At 40.8% G+C, this 22612-nt stretch overlaps 1 protein-coding gene across 15 annotated transcripts in view; it reads right to left on the reverse strand.

Annotated features, from left to right (window-relative positions):
* TJP2 (tight junction protein 2) overlaps nucleotides 1-22612 on the reverse strand; it is a 124035-nt gene that overhangs the window by 35781 nt on the left and 65642 nt on the right. For 13 of the 15 annotated variants that reach the window (XM_025423369.3, XM_049092228.1, XM_025423367.3 and 10 more), the window contains one exon: nucleotides 1383-1436. In XM_025423369.3, the coding sequence (XP_025279154.1) occupies nucleotides 1383-1427 (45 nt within the window). In that variant the 5' untranslated portion in view covers nucleotides 1428-1436. Of the gene's footprint in view, nucleotides 1-1382; nucleotides 1437-9966; nucleotides 10074-22612 lie in introns of those variants that run through there. The other 2 variants (XM_025423368.3, XM_025423364.3) reach the window with 2 other exon arrangements.

Consider the following 22612-nt stretch of genomic DNA (forward strand, 5'->3'; position numbering starts at 1 on the left):
AAGGTTTGGCACCTAACCACTGCGTCTGGGTTTTTTTCTACCAGGATTAATTTAATTCATTTATACAGGAACTAACTTTTACCAAAGTCAGGGTTTGAAAAGTTCACGGTTCTAAGGGTCAAAAGAAAACTCTCCTAAGGAACTTATAATCCCTCTAGGAACTTTACAGTCCAGAGCCTGGAGGGACTCAGAGCAGGACTAAGACCCCAGCGGAGCCCACAAAAGTCACAGAGATGCTGAGCAGGGCAGCTGATGGAATAAGGTCAGCCCAGCCACCCACAAGATCACATACAGACTCTGGGTGGCTGTGCTTGTTTCAAGTAGGGCTAACACCTATCACACCTACCTCAAACTCTGCTGTTAGAAGAATAAAAAGGAAGAGAGCTAACATTTATTAAGCAACCATTTTGTGCTGGAGTCCATGTACTAGAAGCTATTTGTAGTACCTCATTTAATCAAGAAGAGCAGTATCTGTGAATGACTACATATTAAGTGAAATATATTCATAGCTTCTGTCAATCCCATGGGCAAAAGGAGAGGATTTTTAAAAATCTGATTAACTCAGCACCTCTTAATAGAATCATGAGTAGGACAAGGAATACAACCCATGTCTCCTGATTGTTAAACCAACATTTCAAAATTTAGTTTGGACTTAATATATTACAGTTACTATCATAAAAGTTGGGGGGCTCAGGTTAAACATCTGCCTCCAGCTCAGATCATGATCCCAGTGTCCTGAGATTGAGCCCCGCCATTCTGGCATCAGTCTCCCTACTCAGCAGAGCGCCTCCTTCTCCCTCTAACTCTGCCTGATGCTCCCCCTGCTTCCTGCTTGTTCTATCAAATAAATAAAAATCTTAAAAAAAAAATTGTAACAGTTGTAGAAGCTACCTCAACATCCTTAAATAATATAGGTTATTTCATTTTTCCCCTCCTTTTCTTTTTTCATAACCCATTCTCTCTAGAGATAAGTAAATACATTGAATTACCTCTATAATTTTCTATTATACAAACCTTAACCAAAAAATATATTAGCATGCAAATCTTTGATAATATAATAACTACTGCCTGCTACAATGCATCATACACTTTAAGGGAGGAAAAACCATGTTTGGGCAAAAATGACTAAGATCTATGACCTATAAACTCAAGGACAGGGGATGCCTGGGTAGTTCAGCAGTTGAGGATCTGCCTTTGGCTCACGGTATGATCCCGGGGCCCTGGGATCGAGTCCCACATCAGGCTCCTCGCAGGAAGCCTGCTTCTCCTCTCCCTTATGTCTCTGCCTCTCTCTGTGTCTCTCATGAATAAATAAACTCTTAAAAAAAAATAAAGAAAGAAAGAAACAGGATTGTAGCAAGGATGAACTGCATAGCACTCACCTTTTGTAGGGTCACAGTGTACTGCTCCCATATCAGTTCTTCCATGCCTGGGGCCTATTTTAAAGCAACAAAACCAGTTGGATTAGAACCACAAACATTTCAGTGCTAGAAATAAAGCATTATAAAATTGAAAATGTCTCAAGAGAAAGTCCAGCTCACACATTCTACAAACCCAAAAGAGTTGGCATTTTTGAGGAACATTATATCACCTATTTTTAAATACCCCTTCAATCAAATGGCAGTCTTAACAATACTGGAAAATTAGTGAAATATGTAGTAATAGATATGTAAATGTTAAGTGTTGAGTTTTTTTTATTATCACCACTCCAAAACAATCATTACAAAATCCCTCAAAAAAGAAATCTAGAGTTGTTTGTTTTAAGATTTATTTATTTATTTGTGAGAGTGAGCCAGCATACAGAGCAGGAGGGGAGAGGGAAAGAGAATCCCAAGCAGACTCTGCTGAGCATGGAGCCCAACTCAGGGCTCAGTCTCATGACTTTGAGATCACAACCTGAGCCAAAACAAAGAGCTAGATGCTTAACCCACTATGCCACCTAGGTGCCCCAAAATCTAGAGTTTCAAAGAGGTATTTTTTATTCATTTTTTTTAATCACCTCCCTTCCCCATCAAAGGTGATCTCTTAGGCAAGCTTGATGCCTTTTTATGTCTAAAGGAATCCTTGGCCTTCTCAGAGAGTGCCCAATTGGGTAGCCTCTTCTCCATCAGTACTGCTAGGCATGAAAGATGAAAATGCCTGCATAAATTGATGGAGGCTTCAGTTTCTGACAATATACCAAAATAGATGTCCAGAAAAGCCTGAAACTGGCAGCTAGCAATTTAAAAATACTAATAATTATACAGACTGTCTTTGAAGAGAAATCCTTAAAGACTAGAAATACCAAGAAGGCTCAAAGCCAGAGAGATAAACCAGCACTGAAACAAACAAACAAGAATCCACGTAGGGTGGAGATTAGATTGGATGGATATAGTAGGGGCAGATGGAGATGGCAGGGACACATGCTTTGTTCATCCTCAACTCTGAATAGAGTGGAAATAACTAAAAATACCTCCCTGGACAATTCCTATCAACAAACCCGTATTCACACAAGCCTGGGACTATAATTTATTACAGATCAAGCACACCTCCCCACAACACACTCAGAGTGGTTCTGCATGGTAGTGCCACACAGGTACACAGGGGCAAATGGAGATTCTCTCCCAGGTAAGTACCTGAGGAACAGGAGTTCACAATTTGAATGCACACACACACAAAACAAGTCACCACTGTATGTTGGCAAATTGAACACCAATAAAAAATAAGTTTATTATTTAAAACAAAACAAAACAAGTCACCATGAGTGAGAGTTCAAAGAAACAGAAAACTACAGAGTCAAAGACTCAATCCTGGAAATATCAGTCACAGGCTCAGAGAAGTAGGTACAACATGAAGTTTATCATAAGAAATTAAAAGGAGAAACTGAAAGTATACTACTGAAAGAATAAAAGAACATCAAAAATGACCATGCGAATCTGGAAGGAAAAAAAAAGCAAACAAAGCTTTTAGAAATAAAAATATGTCACTGAAATGGGATCAACAATGAAGTGAATCACATACTACACACAGCTGAAGACAATAATTAATTGGAAGACAGATGTGAAGACAAGTGACCCAGAATGCAGCAAAAAGCACTTAACAAGTGGGACATGCTAAAGATAAGACCAAGGAAGTCTTACAATGTAATGTGTCTGTGTCTAGTTAGATTTCCTGAAGGAGATGCTAAGAGGGTACCAGAGTAATACAATACTCAAAGAGATAACGGGTCTTACAGAATTGAAGATTTTTCAGGTTCAGGAAGCACTGCATATCACAGGCAGGGTAAACAGGGGACGAGGAGAGACAGGGAGGAAAGCACTTTTAAAAACGTGGTATTCATAGAATAATAAGGTATAATAAATGATATTTTTTATCTTTTTTGATACAGAATCATACTTGATAAACATTGTTCAATTTGATCTGTAATTATTAACCTACACTTATAAACAATGGATACCCTCATATTTTGTATAAATAAAACTATAAATGATTGCAATAAAAAAAAACGTGGTATTCAAAAAATAATAATAATAATAAGGGGCAGCCCTGGTGGCTTAGTGGTTTAGTGCCACCTTCAGCCTAGGGTGTGATCCTGGAGACCTGGGATCGAGTCCCACATTGGGCTCCCTGCATGGAGCCTGCTTCTCCCTCTGCCTGTGTCTCTGGCTCTCTCTCTCATGAATAAATAAATAAAATCTTTAAAAATAAATAAATAAATAAATAAATAAATAAATAAATAAATAAATAAATAAATGAATGAATGGTATTCAGGAGCAGAGTTAAATTGCTAATTAATTTTAAACTTCACTGATTTAAAACTACATGTTAAATTTTCTGGGGGTAACCACTATAGGAATACTGATGGTACATAATTCCAACAATGGAGAGGAAAATAAAACAAAAACCAAAAGCCAATCCAAAAAAAGGCGAAAGGGGAAATTTAGAAAAAAACAGCACAAATATAGCACATATTCTAGAATACAAAATACAGAAAAGTTATCACAACAAATATAGGCAGGATAAATTAAAAACCCAGCTATATTGTTTTTTTTTTTTTTTAAGACAGAGTGAGCGAGGTGGGGGACACAGAGGGACAGTGATAGAATCTGTGCCCAATGTGGAGCCCAATGTGGGGCTCAATCCCATAACCCTGAGATCATGACCTGAACTAAAATCAAGAGTCAGATGCTTAACGGACTGAGCCACCCAGGTGCTCCCAGGTATGTTTTTTAATAGAGAGTTTCTAAAACACAAGGACACAAAAATATAATTATATGAATAAAAGGCCTTACTATACTTATATACAAATTAAGATAATTAAAACAAAACTAGTTGTTTTACATTAGAATTTTTTCAAATCAAGTTTGGCATTCCTACACTGATATTAATATGAGAGAGAGAAAAGAATCAGAAAATGTTCAGATGATGTGTGCCCCCCCCCCCCCGCCCCCGCCCCAGTTTAACAAACTCTCTGAACTGGGGGAAACACAGCTTAACACAAAAGGCTATTCTATCAACTGATCTATTGGAACAGATCATTTGTTCCCTTTGGCAAAGGGGTTTGGTAGGAAGAAGCAATTTTGTTTATACAGTATACAGCTACTTAAACCAGCCTGGTCTTAAGTAGCTACTAACTGATGATTCGATGTGTGAGGAAGTCATGATCCTTTAGTTCACCCTCCGTGTTCTCACTTTTAGGACATTTCCATGGCTAATACCATCTGGCTCCAAGAGATCAGAATTCATAGATCAAAAACTAGAATAGGGCCACCTGGGTAGCTCAGGATGTGATCCTGGGTCCAAGGACCAAGTCCCACATTGAGCTCCCTGTGAGGAGCCGGCTTCTCCTTCTATGTCTCTGCCTCTGTGTCTCTCATGAATAAATAAATAAAGTCTTAAAAAAAAAAACTAGAATAAAAAAAAAATCACCTCGAGGGTTAAAAAGAAAATACAAATTGTCTGAGGAACAGGCAAGAACTAGGAGCCATGCTATCAGCACCCCTGGGACCAGGTGCTATGGGATAGGGGTGGGATGGGTGGGATCAGCACCCAAAAGGGGCGATGTTTAGGTTCAATGAAGGCACATCAAAGCAATTAAACAGGTAAACATTCTGGACGCCTGTGTGGCTCAGTGGTTGAGCATCTGCCTTTGGCTCAGATTGTGATCCCTGATCCCGGGGCTCCTGGGATGAGTCCCGCATGGGGTTCCCCACAGGGAGCCCGCTTCTCCCTCTTGCCTGTGTCTCTGCCTGCCTCTCTCTGTCTCTCACTCTCTCATGAATAAATAAAAAAAATCTTTTTTTTTAAATAAAAAAAATCTTAAAGAAAAAAGAGGTAAACATTCAAAAAGATAATTATCTAAATTATGTAAATCTCCCCATTTAGATTTGTTCACCAAGACCTCTGTTTTTCAATTGAGAGAAAATTAAACTGGATTTGTAAAAGGAAACAGTAGGCAGAAACCTAGTTGATCAGAACTGATGATTTCTTTCCATTTCACAGATTACCTCCTAACTCCTTGGCCCCTTCAGGTTTCAATGTGGCTTTAACCAGCCACGTACCAACTAGCATGCATGCTCCCCAAGTTCATCTTCTCAATACTTGACTCTACCTTAAAGCTGGCAAATTTCAACAAAATGAATTAATGTGGAAGTTGCGTACAATAAATACAGATGCAAGCTCTTTAAATACAGCAATATCCCTATACGTTAAGAAAAAACATCATGCAGCACCCTCTCCAAAATATTCATCTAAAAATCATCAGGAAAGAACTAACCAGTACCATGACAATCACCCCTAGAATTGGGGTGGGAGGAGTGGTGCTAAGGGGTGCTAAGGGATGGGAGGGAGCACAGTGTCCAAAAACGGTGTGATATTTGGGTTAAATGAATCAATAAAATGAAATGTACAGGCACTAAAAATAATTACTTAATTCTCATGATTACTGTGTTTTTAATTAAAGAGAGAAAGAGCTAGTTGGTTTTATATTATTAGGTCTGTCTGCTCTTGGTGGAAGGCGTAGAAATAAAAATTGGCTATAAACTTTATATAAGCATATAAACAAGAGATGGGAAGAATACCAAAAAAAGGTTAAATCTCCTCAGGAGCTGTGATATGGCAGAGAATTATTTTTATATAAGCACATTACTCTTTATTTTTAAAATAAAAATGTATTCTAAAACAGCAAATTCTCTTTTTAAAGTTTTGGATTTAGGGATCCCTGGGTGGCTCAGCGGTTTAGTGCCTGCCTTTGGCCCGGGACGCGATCCTGGAGTCCCGGGATGGAGTCCCGCGTCGGGCTCCAGGCGTGGAGCCTGCTTCTCCCTCTGCCTGTGTCTCTGCCTCTCTCTCTCTCTGTGTCTATCATAAATAAATAAATCTTAAAAATAATAATAAAATAAAATTTGTTATCATTTAGCCAATTGTGAGTGAGCTGCTACGAAACTTTATTTTTTAAATGTTGCCCAAGTAGAATGGCTTTTGAAATTCACTATTCTTCCATAATGCGATTATACTAAGTATTCCCGAGCTATGCACAGGGGTAATTTAAATCAGATTTATCCAGAAAGAGAATTAAACCCCTATTCCTACCACTACCACCCCAACAGAATTGAATTAAATTTTTAATCAATCAAACCTTGCCAAGTGCCCAAAAATCTCCCCAACTTGTATGAACTGATCAGATTGTAAGTGGCTTCTTCTTTACCTAGGGTTAGTGGGTTGTGACATAAACTATTAACTACTTAAACATAATATTATAAGAATATATTTCTGTTATAGTAGGTGATGAATTTTATTTTACTTTATTTTATTATTATTATTTTTTTATTCAGAGGCGGAGAGAGATTGGCAGGCAGAAAGGCAGAAGCACAGGCAGAGGGAGAAGCAGGCTCCATGCAGGGAGCCCGATGCAGGACTCGATCCCGGGTCTCCAGGATCACACCCCAGGCTGCAGGCGGCGCTAAACCGCTGTGCCACCGGGGCTGCCCAGGTGATGAATTTTAAATCTTATTTTTTAAAGATGAGGAAACTGAAGTAAATAGATTTTAATAGCTCTTTTGAAAGCTATTAAAATATATCATAACTGTGTATTTAGCCTACAGCACTATGACTTTTTATGAAGGTCTCAGACCCTTCATTCACTCACTCCCTTATTCATTCATTCAGAAATACTTACTAAGTACTCACTATGTGCCAAGCATGTGATTTATGACCCTTTTGATACATTGGCAAATAAAAATCACCAAAGCCCATGGAGTTTTTTACCAAACATGGTGTGCCCAAAAAGAAAATCACTGAGTGTCTTCTCTGCCTCATCAATATAAATACCTTTTGGGAAACAAAGAACTCCCCACACAGTCACACATTCCTCAGAACATCACCTCCCTGGGACAGGCTGCCAGCAAACAGCAGCTTAGCTGAGGGCTTCAGCTCATGCCTTTCAAACTGGGCCACTGGGCTTGGGCCCCACCCAACCTGGCAGGGCTGTGCACAGATCCTAGAATTGCTATCAGTATTCAGACTCTGCATGAATGCCAACGGGCTGTTGCTTAGCTTTGAGGAGCTTTGCATACAGGCCACAGAAAGAGCACACATATATTAGAGCCAAAGACACACATATTGCATGATGCAGTGATTTCTCTCCGGGCAGAGGCCCGAGAGGAATGTATGAGTAAGTGACAAGGATACACACAAAGAGTATTCATAGCAGCAATATTCTCAACAGCCAAAACCTGGAAAGAACCCAAATATCTATCAAGAACAGAATGGACAAATACATCATAATATATTATTCAAATACAATACTATAATGTAATAAAAACAAATTAGAGCCACATGTACCACAACAGATGCAACTCAAACAGAATGTTGAGTGAAAAACATCCTAGAAGCATGTGCAAAGCCTGATACAATTTTTATATAGTTTAGAAAGCAAACCATGTTTCACAACAATGTGAACGTTTACTATGCAGTAAAGAAACTAAGTTTTATGTTCTCTGGTGTTCTTTACTACAATAAAGAAAGAGCCAGCAAAAGTAATTTTTTCTTTAGGGATGTTCTGTTTAGGATTATGTATGTGTATGTGTGTGGTAAATATAGGAAAGAAAGGGGCACCTAGGTGGCTTAGCGGTTGAGCGGCTGCCTCTGGCTCAGGTCTTGATCCTGGGATAGAGTCCCCTGTCTGGCTCCCCCCACAGGGGGCCTGCTTCTCCCTCCACCTTGTCTTTGCCTCTCTCTGTCTCTCATGAATAAATAAATAAAATCTTTAAAAAAAAAAAAAAAAAAAAAGACTAGAAGGAATAAAAAGCAAGGTAATGAAAACCACAGACCTCAGGATGAAGTGAGCTGGGCAAGAGGCAGAGAGAGAAAGGACTTTGTATCCATCCTGGTGAGGCTCCATGGTATTTGTTTTATAAGTAGGCTTTATGATTTAGATTCATAATTCCTTTATGTGCACCAAACATTTCATTAAGTTCAAAAACGGGGGACATATAAGTGGACATCAAGGTGTACCTGATTCCTAGACAGGGACCTTATATCAAATTTTTTTTAACCCCCAACTTTGCAAAATAAAAGAGCAAAATAAAAGTGTTACCACTTGACTGGAGGAGAGAAAGACAGGGTGGTGGCAATAACTTGAGAGATGCAGAGAAGGCAGGTGAGGGAGAGACCATTCAGCTGTGGGGGAGCAGTGGGGTGAAGAACTCCCCAGACTCCTTCCCTACCCCCCCCCAAGTCAACACCCCAAGCGCCAGGAAGGAGCATCTTCAGGGTACTTCACACCAATCCCTCAGCACTTTTATTTTTCATGTAAATTGTTTTCATTATAACTCTTTTGATATTATAATGAGTTATCCCCAGACAACACAGAAAGTTAAAGGGAGCTAATCTTCTACCATAAATAAAAAACTGTGTTTAACAGTAAGGTATTTACATGAAGAATGAAGGGAAAGGGGCAAGGACAAACAGTTACTTGACCTGTCTTTTTAAAATACCCCCTAATTGTTGTTTTCCCTTTGAAATACCTTGGCCAAACAGGTAAAATCCTCCATTTTGCATAAATATGTTAAAAACTAACAAGGATGCCTTGGTGGTTCAGGGGTTGAGCATCTGCCTAGGCTCAGGATCCCGGAATCCAAGATCGAATCCAAGATCGAGTCCCATTATTGGGCTCCATGCAGGAAGCCTGCTTCTCCCTCTGCCTGTGTCTCTGCCCCCCCCCCTCTCTATGTCTCTCATGAATAAATAAATAAAATATTTCAAAAAATAAAAATAAAAAATAAAACCAAAAGAAAAATGTCTTCTAAAAAAAAACAACAACCAGAAGGCAGATAACCAAAAGTCTGCACTATCTCTACTCCCCCAACAGGCAACTTTTAGGCTTTTTGTCCACAGACTGCTAGTTCAGACAGATGGAGGCCATAGCTAAAGTTAAAGATTATTCAAACTCGGTCCATAATGGGGCTGCCTGATAAAAAAATCCCACCCAAAAATGTAAACACTCATACATGTTACAGTAGTACTTACCGTTCAAACTTTAAGAGGAAAAAAAAAGAACTGTTTCCTGTGATTTAGGAACCTAGATTTAGAATAAAGATGGCTATAGAATAAGGAAACAAAAAGTTTTACCATAAAATAAGAAATTCCCAAACACAAACAAACATCTTCCACGAGGCAGTATATTAAGTCATTCTCAGGAAGCAAAACAGCACTTGCAGACTCCCAACACATGGAAAACAGCAGCCTTTGATTCATAAGCCTCATAAGAGGCTATCAGTTTCACACATCTGCTAAAAATAAGCCAAGTATTTTTAAAACCCACCATTGACTACACGCTGCATGTCACAATTTGTTACTGAAAACTGCCAGAAGCGCAAATAAATCCAAAGAGAAAGGAGTCACTGTGAGAAAGCTTTTGCTCCCCAACCACAACCCGCAAAGAAAGGCTGGGAAAGAAAAGGGGGGAGAGCTTGCAGGGAGACTCACATGGCCTTTCAATCTCCCCAACTTTTTAACAGCCTGGATCCACATCCTCTGGAGGACCTGAGCAGTCTTCATGGCCTCCGGAGATTAATCAGTAGGCCACTGCCTACACCCCAGGCTGCTCACCCATTGCCATCACTCCACGTGGTTACATAAGGCGGATACAATAGTGGCCCACATTCCCAGCAAATCCTGTTGTCATCTCTCACAGTGACACATCCATACAGCAGGGACGCTGGAACGCTTTGAAAAGCACCACTTGCGAGGAAAAAAAGAAAGCAGTCTGGATTTACACCACTTGAACGGTTTTCTTTCCTTCCCTCTCTCCCATGCAAGGGAAGGAGAGGATCAGAGCAGATATTCTTGTCAGCCATATAGAGTGACTCAGAATCGAAGTAGAAATCATGAAGCAAATAGGACATTTTGGAGCAAAACTCTGGAAAGGAACAGTTAGAGAAGTGTTTGTTTATACAGACCCTCCCATACACACACAAAAGGCACAAGCTGGCTGGAAATGAACTGGTGGTGTTTCAGGTGAATGGAATTGCCAATGTCACACAGAAATTAAAGGCTTGAAGATAAGATGTTTCACATCCTTGGAGATAAGAGGTCTGTAGGCGAAAGGGAGCTTGAAGCCAACTGGGGGACAGAGTGCTCACTCAGCAAAGTTTTCTCTTCTCCCTAACCTTTCTGTAAATCTAGCAGATAAAAGAATAACAAAGAGCTGTACCATCTGTTTCTGTTTTTACCAGTGGTGGGGGTTGGGGGACAGTGGAAAAGTACATTTTAGGTTTTTGAACGTCTAGAAAAGACTTAATGGGATGCCTGGGGTTTCACAGTTGGGTTTGGGATTTCAGAAGCATGGTCTTCAGGATCCAGTCCTCATTCTTGCTATGATATATGCTACACCAAGGGGTCAAAGTAAGCCGTTTGCAAATGTGGCGAGTGCACCATCCAAAGTGTTTGAGGTTAAGGTGTTTGATAAATATGGATTATGAGATGGAGACCATACAGGAAGCAACTTGAAGTAGAGGCAAGAACATAAGCTGTAAAGGCAGAAGATCTGGAGTACAGTCTGTTCTGTCACTTAGCTTGGATACGGTGTCTCCTTCTTTATAAAATGGGGATAATACCACCTACACCTCAGAGGGCCACTGTCAGTCTGAAATGAAATAACCTCTATAAAGGGCACATGCTGAAGAGGCACTCAGAAATGTTCATGTCTTGGGGTGCCTGGGTAGCTCAGTTGGTTAAGTGTCTGCCTTCAGCTTGGGTCATGATCCCAGGGTCTTGGGATGGAGTCCTGCGTCGAGCCCGGCGTTGGGCTCCCTGCTCAGTGGGGAATCTGTTTGTCCCTCTCCCTCCCTGCACTCTCTCTCAAATAAATAAAAAAATAAAATCTTAAAAAAAAAAAAAAGTTCATCTCTTTCTGTTAAGTTCCTCATAAGCATTAGAACAGCAAAATAGGGTAGGAAAGTAGTAAAAGTTTGCTTCAAATCTTACAAAGAGAAAGGCAGGAAATACAACACCCAGGACTCAGCTGGGCTGTGCAGATGGAGGCAAGCTCCCTACACACCAGCCAGGCTCATCCCCCAGCTCACGGGCTCCCTAGGCTCCAGGAGCAGAGAAGCACAAGAACCTAGGCAAGGAGGGAAAGCACAAAGCAGATCCCTCTTGGACTCTGACAATCCTTCGGAAAATACTTGAGTTTCCCTCGTGAGGAAATAAATACTTCTTTCCCTCATTTATTTATGCATACTGCCCAGAAGTCAAAGGCATCCTACCCCTTAAGAATTTCAGATTCAGGGCGGCCCAGGTGGCTCAGCAGTTAAGTGCCACCTTCAGCCCGGGGCATGATCCTGGAGACCAGAGATTGAGTCCCACGTCAGACTCCCTGCATGGAGCCTGCTTCTCCCTCTGCCTGTGTCTCTGCCTCTCTCTCTCTCTCTCTCTCTCTCTCTGTCTCTCATGAATAAATAAATAAAATCTTAAAAAAAAAAAAAGAATTTCAGATTCATATACAGTGATTTCCAGAAGTCAGTTTTTGCCCTAATTCTTTTAATTGTGCTTTAAAAAAAATACATAACAAAATTACCATCTTGGGCAGACCCAGTGGCTCAGCGGTTTAGCACCGCCTTCAGCCCAGGGTGTGATCCTGGAGACCTGGCATCGAGTCCTATGTCAGGCTCCCGGCATGGAGCCTGCTTCTCTCTCTCTCTCTCTCTATCTCTAGTAAATAAATAAAAAATCTTTTAAAAAAAATTGCAAAATTACCATCTTAATCATTTCTAAGTGTACAGTTCAGTACTAAGTACTTCGCATTGTTGTGTATCGAGTCTTTAAGACTCATCTTGCAAACCAGAAACTCTACACCATAAACAACTCCCTGTTGCCCCCTCCTCCCACCCCTGGTAACTACCATCATACTTTCTGCTCCTATGAATCTGACTGTTCTAGATATTGCACATAAGAGTCTTACAAGTGTTTGTCTTTTTCTGTGGGACGTACTTCACTTATTGTAATGTTCTGTGTTCATTCTTGTAGCATACATCAGAATTTCCTTCCTTTTTAAAACCAAATAATATTCCATTGTCTGTGTATGCCACATTCTGTATATCCAGCCATCCATAGATGGACACTTGGGTTACTCTCACCTCTTTGCTATGGTGAACAGTGCTGTGGTGGAACATGGGTTTGCACATACACTATCACCAATTCTTTACTCATTCACTCAGCAAATGTTTACTAAGTACAGCCTGCTAGACTCTGAGGATCAGATGTCAGTTAAAACATACAGCACTGGGGGCACCTGGCTGGCTTTGTTGGAAGAGCATGTGACTCTTGATCTCAGGGTCGTGAGTTCGAGCCCCACAGTAGGCATTGAGATTATTGAATGAATGAATGAATGAATGAATGAATGAATGAAGTGAGTGAATGAATGGATAAATATAAAGCATGGCACTTAGAGACACTGCACTGACTGCCCTCAGGAAGCTTGGCAAGAGCCAGCACCTGATGGGAGGGTGGGGGATTTCCCCTAAGCAAGTGACCCTGAGATGAAGTTTGAAAAATGAATGGTATAGGGGTGGGGGTGGGTTGTGCAGGATGCAAAGACTAGCACAGAGCAAAGACCCTAAGAAAGGGGGAACCGAGAGAGTAGCCATGGGAACCACTGCAGCCTCTCCCTAGCAGTTTTTATACCAGGGGCATCAAAAGGGCATTTTGTGGTAGAACAGCTGCCTCAATAACATGATCTCACGTTTAGCAATTTACCTCCCCCAAAGACTCCTAAACTCCATATTCATATATTCGAGAAACATTTCCTGAACAGCAGCCTGTGGACTGAAAGACAAATTACCTGAAGTCACTGCAAAAGGCAGTCACGGTCCAATAAGGAGGAGAGTACACAGTAACAACTCAGTACTACTGACCGCCATAGCAAAGGAAGATAAAGGCCCACTGTCCACACTGATGGGAGAGATAAGCCAAGTTCTTCCTTCACAAGAAGGAATTTAATGGGAAAGAGTAATAAATAAACATATATTATAATGGCAGGAGGATTAAGTGCCATGGGCTGTGACACTGGAAAGCACCAATCCTAAAAAAATCAGAACTGTTCTCCAAGGTGGGAGAACAGTAAGTGCAAATGCCCTGAGATGAGAAAGAATCTCATTGTGTTCAAGGAAGAAAAAAAGACCATGTGGGGCTGGAGCAAGGTGAGCGATGAGGGAATGGCAGTTACAAAGAGCATACCGCTCAAGCACACCTTGAAACTGGTCTTATTTTAATGGTTGTGAAGGATTTAGTAAAAATTCCAATAGCTGAGCACAATTTCAAGACATCTATCAAAGAAGTAAGCAGGAACTGCTTTTTCCCAGGAAAAGCAGAAAAGGAGGTCCAGCTTCCTAAAATGAGTAATTTTTTTTTTAAAGATTTTATTTATTTGAGAAAGAGAATGAGTGATAAAGAGAGCACAAGCAGGGGGAGAGGGAGAGGGAGAAGCAGGCTCCCCACGGACCATGGAGCCCAGTACGGGGCTCGATCCCAGGACCCTGAGATCATGACCTGAACCGAAGGCAGATGCTTAACCAAATGTGCCACCCAGGTGCCCCCAAAATGAGTAATTTTAAAATTATAAACCAAGTCCTTGGCCTTGGGCCACTTGCCTGTGGTCTCTCAAAGTAAACCCTTCCTTATAGCAGTAGACTCGTCCGCAGGAAACTAAACAAGTCTTTATGTGATTTTTGGTTTACCAATAAGTCATCCATAGCTTATTCCACAAGTATTTTCATTTTCTGATGGGATGATAACAAAGAGATCACCAGCTCCTTACCCTCCCCTTTATGGCTCCAGAAGGTAAGATGTGCTCACAGCCACACCTTACAATATATACGGTTAAGAAAAAAGTAACATGGGGATCCCTGGGTGGCGCAGCGGTTTGGCGCCTGCCTTTGGCCCAGGGCGCGATCCTGGAGACCCGGGATCGAATCCCACGTCGGGCTCCCGGTGCATGGAGCCTGCTTCTCCCTCTGCCTGTGTCTCTGCCTCTCTCTCTCTCTCTCTCTATGACTATCATAAATAAATAAAAAATATATATATATAAAAAAAAAAAGAAAAAAGTAACATACACAAATTTTAAGAGGGGTTCCTGATAGGTCATCAGAATTCACAGGATTAGATTCCAGGCCCACTGCTGAAAGGTACAAGTTACCAAGTTACCGGAGGTTTCTTCAACCCCATCACCCTTTATTTACCTAAGGGAAAACTTCAGTCTGCACTACAATGAAGACAGAATTGGGAGACAATGAAGGTGTGCCTGGGAATCCTACTATTGTTTAAAAAGCAGGTCTGCTGAAATGCAAAGAGCAATGAAACTAGACTCCAAGAAGACACTTTCAGCCAAGATTCTGACCCCCCAACCCAATCATGACCTTGGGCACACACACAATTCAGTTGCCACTTGATACAAATAAGAGTATCAATGTCTATTCCATAGGGTGAAAGGAAGCAAACTTCTATGGAAAGCGCTCTGTAAAATCCAGGCCAACAAACCTCCAAGTGGGAGGCAGAGTCTTCATTGATATATCCCTGGAAATGGCAGCCATCTGATTTTGAAGAGCTTTGTAGGCCATCACACACACCTGGGTCCGAGCTCAGCTCCCTACACATCCTACAAGCTCTGTGACCTTGAGCAGTTTACTAGGTGAGGCTCAGTTGCCTCACCTGTAAAATAAGGCTCACAACGTCTACTCTATTATAAGTGCTGTAAGGACTGAATGAAGTTCTTCATATTTGTAAAAGCCTTGCTGAGTGCTCATCACATAAGTCTCAATTAAGGTACCCACCAAAAACACTGCAGCAATAGTATAACGAGATCACTCCCAAATAAGAATTGCCTGCTTTCTGTCTCCCAGAAGGGCATAGTATAGTAGTTAAGAACACATCATGGAATCCAAGAGAATGGGAAGTATATGTCTACACAAAAACTTGTACACAAATGTTCACAGCAGTATCGTTTATGATAGCAGAAAAGTGGAAAAAATTTGGATGACTATCAATCAATAAATGGGTAAACAAAATGTGGTCCATCCACACAACGGACCATTATTCGGCCATAATAAGGAATGAAGTACTAGTATACGCTGTGACACTGATGAATCTTATAAACAGTTTAAGAAGCCAGATAGTTTAAAAAAAAAAAAAAAGAAGAAGCAGCAGCCAGATAGTTGTAAAAAGACAAATACTCTGTATGATTCCATTTATGTAAAATGTCCAGAAGAGGCAAAATCAGAGGCCAAAAGTAGATCAGTGGTTGCTTAGGAGAAGGATTTTAGGGAGAAATGGGATGATTTAACTAATGGGTGTGTGAATTATTTTCTGTGGTGATAAAGATGTTCTACAATTGATATGGTGGTGGTTGCACAACTCTGTGAACATATGAAAAACTACTGAACTGTACACCTTCATTGTAATGTATGTAAACTATATCTCAAAAAAAGCCTTTTTTTTAAGGGACACATCATGGATTGCATAATCAGAAAGTGGGGATTCTGGCCTCTGCTTCACCACTTAACTTAGGCAAATTACATTAATTTGTCCTTGCTTCGGTTTCCCCAACTGTTAACCTCTCTAGGGTTGTTAGGAGAATTTAATAAGACCATGCATGTAGAGAACTTGGGGTAGTGCCTGACATGTAGTAAATGTTCTATCATTTTTAGCTATCACCAATATCATAACTATTAGACTCATCCTACAGAAAAGAAGACAGAAGTCAGAAGTAAAGTAACCTGTTCAAGTTCATATAAGTAAAAGGTGACAGAGGACACATCCTAACTCAGGTCAGTGGGGCTGCAAAGCCTGTATCCTTTCCACTGAAGAACACTGCCTCTTTCCCTGAACCTGGATAGAGTCTTTCAGAAACTACCTGTGATCACTTCCTGGCCTTTAAACCAAAAAACAAACAAACAAACAAACAAAAACACAAAACAAAACACAAAAAAATCCCCACCATGGTTGTTGGTGCTTGGACACCTCTGACAAGCTTGACGGTCATTCCCAAGTAGTTGGTCTGCATTCAGTCAACCCAGCTCAGCAACTCTTCTGACTGACTGCAGCCTAGTGACTTGAGAAGGAGAGGGTGCAGGAAGGGAACCAGGTCAGACTTTATTTCTGGCTCTTGCAATAGCCTGCTAAGTATAAGTTCCCTAGGGCTGCTCCTCTGTGAACACATGTGTGAATCAGGGGACCCAAAACATATCACCACTGACTGAACATTACAAAGCACCAAGACACTGTGCTAAGTATTTAATGGCTATTAACCGTTAACCCTTCCAAATACCCAATTCCTCCTTTTTTTATTTATGAAAATATAAGGTCTGATGAGCCATGAAACAAAGAATTGATAAGCTGGACTTCATTAAGTTTACAAACTTCTGTGAGTGACAATGTCAAGAGAATAAAAAGACTAAATAAAAACTAGGAGAAAACACTTGCAAAGATGTCTAATAAAGAACTATTATCAGGACACCTACATGACTTAGTGGGTTAAACTTCTGCCTTTGTCTCAGGTCATGATCCTGGGGTCCTGGGATAGATATGTCCTGCATTGGGCTCCCTGCTCAGTGGGAAGCCTGCTGATCTCTCTACCCCTGCCCCTCCCCGCCATTCATTCTCCCCGCCCCCCATCAAATAAATTAAAAAGAAAAAAAAAAAACTATTATCAGACAAATATATACAAAAAAACTCCAAAAACTCAAAATAAGAAAACTACTTGGTTAAAAAAACAGGCCAAAGACCTTAATAGACACCCCACAAAGATTTACAGATGACAAATAAGCATATGAAAAGCTGTTTAGGGGCAGCCCTGGTGGTTCAGTGGTTTAGCGCCACCTGCAGCCGAGGGTGTGATCCTGGAGACCCCGGATTGAGTCCCATGTCGGGATCCCTGCATGGAGCCTGTGTCTCTGCCCCTCTCTCTCTCTCTCTCTCTCTCTCTCTCTGTGTCTCTCATGAATAAATAAAATAAATTTTTTTTAAAAAAGAAGAAAAGAAAAGATGTTTAACATCGTATGTCATCAAGGATATACAAATTAAAACAGAGATAGGACTACACATATTAGAAGGGCCAAAATCTGGAGTAAAGACACCACCAAATGTGGTGAGGATATGGAGCAGTAGAAGCTGGTGAGAATGCAAAATGGTACAGCCACTCTGGAAGAGAGTTTGGTGATTTCCTTAAAACCAAACATACTCGGGGTGCCTGGGTGGCTCAGTCGGTTGAGTATTTGCCTTTGGCTCAGGTCATGATCTCAGGGTCCTGGGGTCAAGCCTGGCTTCCTGTTCAATGGGGAGCCTGCTTCTCCCTCTGCCTCTTCCCATCCCTCCGGTTCATGCTCTCTCTCAAAAAAATAAAATATTAAAAAAATAAAAATAAAAAATTGGGGTTTTGAGTTTGAGCCCCATGTTAGGTGTAGAGATTACTTAAAATAAAATCTTTAACAAAACAAGAAAAAAAAAACAAACAAAAACAAAACAAACAAAAACAAACATACTCCTATCACACAATCTAGCAATCGTGTTCCCTGGTATTTACCCAAAGAAGTTATAAACTTATGTCCAAACAAAAACAGATGTTTATAGCACCTTTATTGAGAACTGCCAAAACTTAGAAGCAACCACAATGTCCTTCAGTAGGTGAATGGATGAATAAACGTGATGCATCTCAATGGAATATTATTTTGGGGGGATCCCTAGGTAGCTCAGTGGTTTAGCGCCTGCCTTCGACCCAGGGTGTGATCCTGGAGTCCCAGGATTGAGTCCCAGGATCGAGTCCTACATTGGGCTTCCTGCGTGGAGCCTGCTTCTCCCTTGCCTGTGTCTCTGCCTCTCTCTGTGTCTCATGAATGAATAAATAAAATCTTTAAATATATATATATATATAATTTTTAAAAATATATTTTAGTTATTTATCTGAGAGAGACTAAAAGAGATCACAAAGGGAGAGGAGAGGGAGCAGGAGACTTGCTACTGAGTGGGGAGCCCGATGTGGGGCTCCATCCCAAGATCCTGGGATCATGACCAGAGCTGAAGGCAGACGCTTAACCAACTGAGCCACCCAGGTGCCCAACCATGGAATATTTTGAGCACTAAAAAGAACTGAGCTTTCAAGCCATGAAAAGACACGGAAGAAACTTAATGCATATTCCTAAGTGAAAGCCAATCTGACAAGGCTACATCCCATTTGATTCAAACTATATGGCATTCTGCAAAAGGCAAAACTATGAAAATAATAAAATGATCAGTGGCTGTCAGGGTTAGAAGGAAGGGGAGAAAATAGGCAGAGCACAAAGGATTTTTTAGGGCAGTAAAAATACTCTGAATTATACCATAATGATGTATACACATCATATACCTTTGTCCAAATCCACAGAAGGTACAACACCAACAGTGAATTGTAATGTAAACCATGGACTCTGGGTGGTAATGATGTGTCAGTGTTGGTTTATCAACTATAACAAACATACCACTCTGACGGGTAATACTTATGATGTAAGGCTTTACCCAGTGTAAAGGGTAGAGGGTATATGGGAAATCTCTGTACCTTCTGCTCAATTTTACTGTGAATCTTAAACTGCTCTAAAAATTAACCTGAAATATTAAGGAACTTGCACATGGTTCCAAATTAATAGGTGGCTGGTCACAATCTGAGTCCAGATATGCATGAGTCCAATTTTAATAAGATAGGAGGGGGAAAAAAATCAGCTGATAATTACATTTAAGACCTCTATGTTCACATTTCTGATACAGTGAGCTATAAAGTATAATTTGTAATTTAAACAGACCATTCTTATTTATAATTACATAGAAACCATCAATAAGCCAAAAAGGAAGGTGCTAATTTGGCAACAGGGACACAGCCCTGTCTACTCTATGATTTTGAATCTAAGCCCATACAGCATTAAAAAACAGCTTCACTTAAAAAAAAAAAAAAAAAAAAAAACATACAAACTACCACCCCGTGACAAGTACCAAGATAAATAAAATTATAAACTGCTTTGTCAAAAGGCAGGTTAGAAAACCAGTCATTAGAGTGCTCAGCTAAATCTTGCTAGCAGGGTTGGCCCTAATGAAGCACAAAATAAACCGTCCCTCCTAGACCCTAGGCATCATCAGAGGATGGCTCACACATGCTCCCACCAAATATCAGTATCCCTGGTTAATCCCCAGAAAGCCAGTAAGCCTAGAGTCTGAAGCCTCAAAGACAAGCCTTTTCTATCAGAATTGGGAAATAAACGCAGAATTTAAAAGACCTCATGTATAGATACTGTATTGCCGTATAGGTACTATATTGCCAACACTTAGGAGTTCCTTGGAAATGCTGAATCCCAAAGCCCTACCTTGGACCTGTTGAAAAGAACATGTATTTTACCAAGAGCCCCCATGTGGTTAAGGCACACACTGAAGTTAGAGGCATTGGTCTAGTGCTATCTCCAACAGAACTCTGAGCTGTAACCCCAATGTTCTGTAGCTATACTGCCCAATATGGTAGCCACTAACCACATGTGGCTGTTGAGCATTTAAAATGCAGCTACTGCAATTAAGAAACTAAATGTTTAACTTAAATTTATAAATAGCCACATTTAGTTTATAATCTGTTAACCATATCCCTAGTAGTCATTTAAAGTTTCTATCTTTCTTTGGTTACTATAACTAATACTATGGCAAAACTGTAGTGCATGGAGCCTTCTCGATATTTTGTATTTCTAAATTGAACACCACCAACATTTCCAAGCATCTTCGTTATGTCCGGACCCATTATTCCAGCAATTCACAATGCTGGATCAAGATGAGTCAAATGCCATGGTTTTTAAATACCATTTTGAGGAGAAAAAAGAAAAAAAAAGACTACTTATTTACAGTACTTGCTTTCATACTTTAAGGATCCTTTTGATAATATTTAAAAATTTTCCTACAAGGGAAGCCTGGGTGCCTTAATCACTCAAGTTTCCGACTCCTGGTGTCAGCTCAGGTCATGACCTCACGGTCGTGAGATGGAGCCCTGAATTGGGCTCTGTGCTGAGCATGGAGCCTGCTTAAGATTCTCTTTCTTCTGGGCAGCCCAGGTGGTGGCTCAGCGATTTAGTGCTGCCTTCAGTCCAGGGCGTGATCCTGGAGACCGGGGATCGAGTCCCAAGTCAGGCTCCCTGCATGGAGCCTGCTTCTCCCTCTGCCTGTGTCTCTGCCTGTGTGTGTGTGTGTGTGTGTGTGTGATGAATAAATAAATAAAATCTTAAGAAAAAAAAAAAAAGATTCAGGGATCCCTGGGTGGTTCAGCGGTTTAGCGCCTGCCTTTGCCCAGGGCGCGATCCTGGAGACCCGGGATCGAGTCCCACGTTGGGTTCCCTGCATGGAGCCTGCTTCTCCCTCTGCCTGTGTCTCTGCCTCTCTCTCTCTCTGTGTCTATGAATAAATAAATAAAATCTTACAAAAAAAAAAAAAAAAGGAAACAACAGAGAAAAACAAGAACTCTCAGTTGCACCAGAATACACTCCATTAAGAGGAGGGGGCGGCAAAGACCAGAGACAGGAAGGGGAAAGGTGAGGTTTCCTGCATCCACCTCCCACACCAGGCAAAGTGGGAGACCTAGCCAAGCTATTAAAAATACTGAAAATGCAAACCAGCAAGCCTTACTAATGACTTTGACTTAATAATAAAACACTGTAGATGTAACTGAATCAAATTATACAAAAAGAGTAGGCATCTAATGTTTTCTTCTCATGACAAAATTTATTAAATAAAAGGTTAAGGGATCCCTGGGTGGCGCAGCGGTTTGGCGCCTGCCTTTGGCCCAGGGCGCAATCCTGGAGACCCGGGATCGAATCCCACATCGGGCTCCCGGTGCATGGAGCCTGCTTCTCCCTCTGCCTGTGTCTCTGCCTCTCTCTCTCTCTGTGACTATCATAAATAAATAAAAATTAAAAAAAAAAAAAAAAGGGTTAAGATGTTTGAAACAGTCTTGTTTCTAAACTTAGAAAAAGACCTCATTCTTTGGTCTAATATCTTGTATGTCATTATTCTATAAACTGAGGTAATCTGAGTCCATAAAATAGTGTGCAGATGCCCCCTCCCTTACTATGCACTGTCCTTTTATTAGTGACATGGGAAATTTCAGATACGGGTCAACATTTTTTAAAATTCTGAATTCAGCAATGTTGATCTTCTCTCAGAAGAATCCATCTTTGCCTAGTAACAGAAATTGGTAGAAATCATATGCAATCTTAAAACATAAAAAGGCACCCAACATTTCCCTTCTGTGGAAAGGGCAGGTCAGGAAATCAGAACAGGCAATGGGTAGTAACAAACATAATCCACCAGGTGGCGCAACAATGCAAAAATAAAAAGAATGTTCTTTCCCTTCAAATTTAAAATTTCAAAATAAATGCCATCTAGAGGAAATTAGAAATGAACTTTAATAATTACAATAAAATCCTACCACTATAGCTTTTATAAGAGGCAAGACAAATTTGCAAATGGGGAGGACTAAAAGTAGAAAATAAACACTTTTACTTGTCATTCATTAACATAAAGCTTATTACAATACATCATCACCCTACAAAGTTGCTAGCCTGGCTCTGGCTGTTGTGGGGATATTCAAAGGAATTTAAGCCATCTGGGAAGCAGAAGATAGCACTTTCTGATTGTTAATCACTGGGCCTAATTAGTATAGAGGAACATAATTTCCAGAAGACAGACCTACAGGAGTTAAAAGTTTCCGTGTAGCAGGTGGGATCCATTTGTTGGTTCATTACACACATTTTATCAAGCACCTCTTTCCTTCCAGCTCTGTACTGAGCACTTGAGATTAAACAATGAGGATAACAAACACAGCCCTGCCTTCAGTGAGCTCTCAGGCACAGGAGGGTCAATGTAAATCATGGCAGAACTAAAATAAAAGCTGACAAATGCTATAAGGGGAAAGCACACAAAGGTCTAGAACAGAAAGGACTGGCTTCTTCCAGAGATCAAGGAAGCCTTTCCTTCTTTGGGACCTCATGGAAGTAGGGTATGGAGCTCCCTGAGGAAGGCTGACCAACAGGCCACCACACTAGAGGCACAGAGAGGGTGGCGGCTGGGGGGGGCCCCCCCGAGA

Source organism: Canis lupus, chromosome 1 (assembly GCF_003254725.2).
Source record: "Canis lupus dingo isolate Sandy chromosome 1, ASM325472v2, whole genome shotgun sequence".
In the NCBI taxonomy this organism is placed as follows: Eukaryota; Metazoa; Chordata; class Mammalia; order Carnivora; family Canidae; genus Canis; species Canis lupus.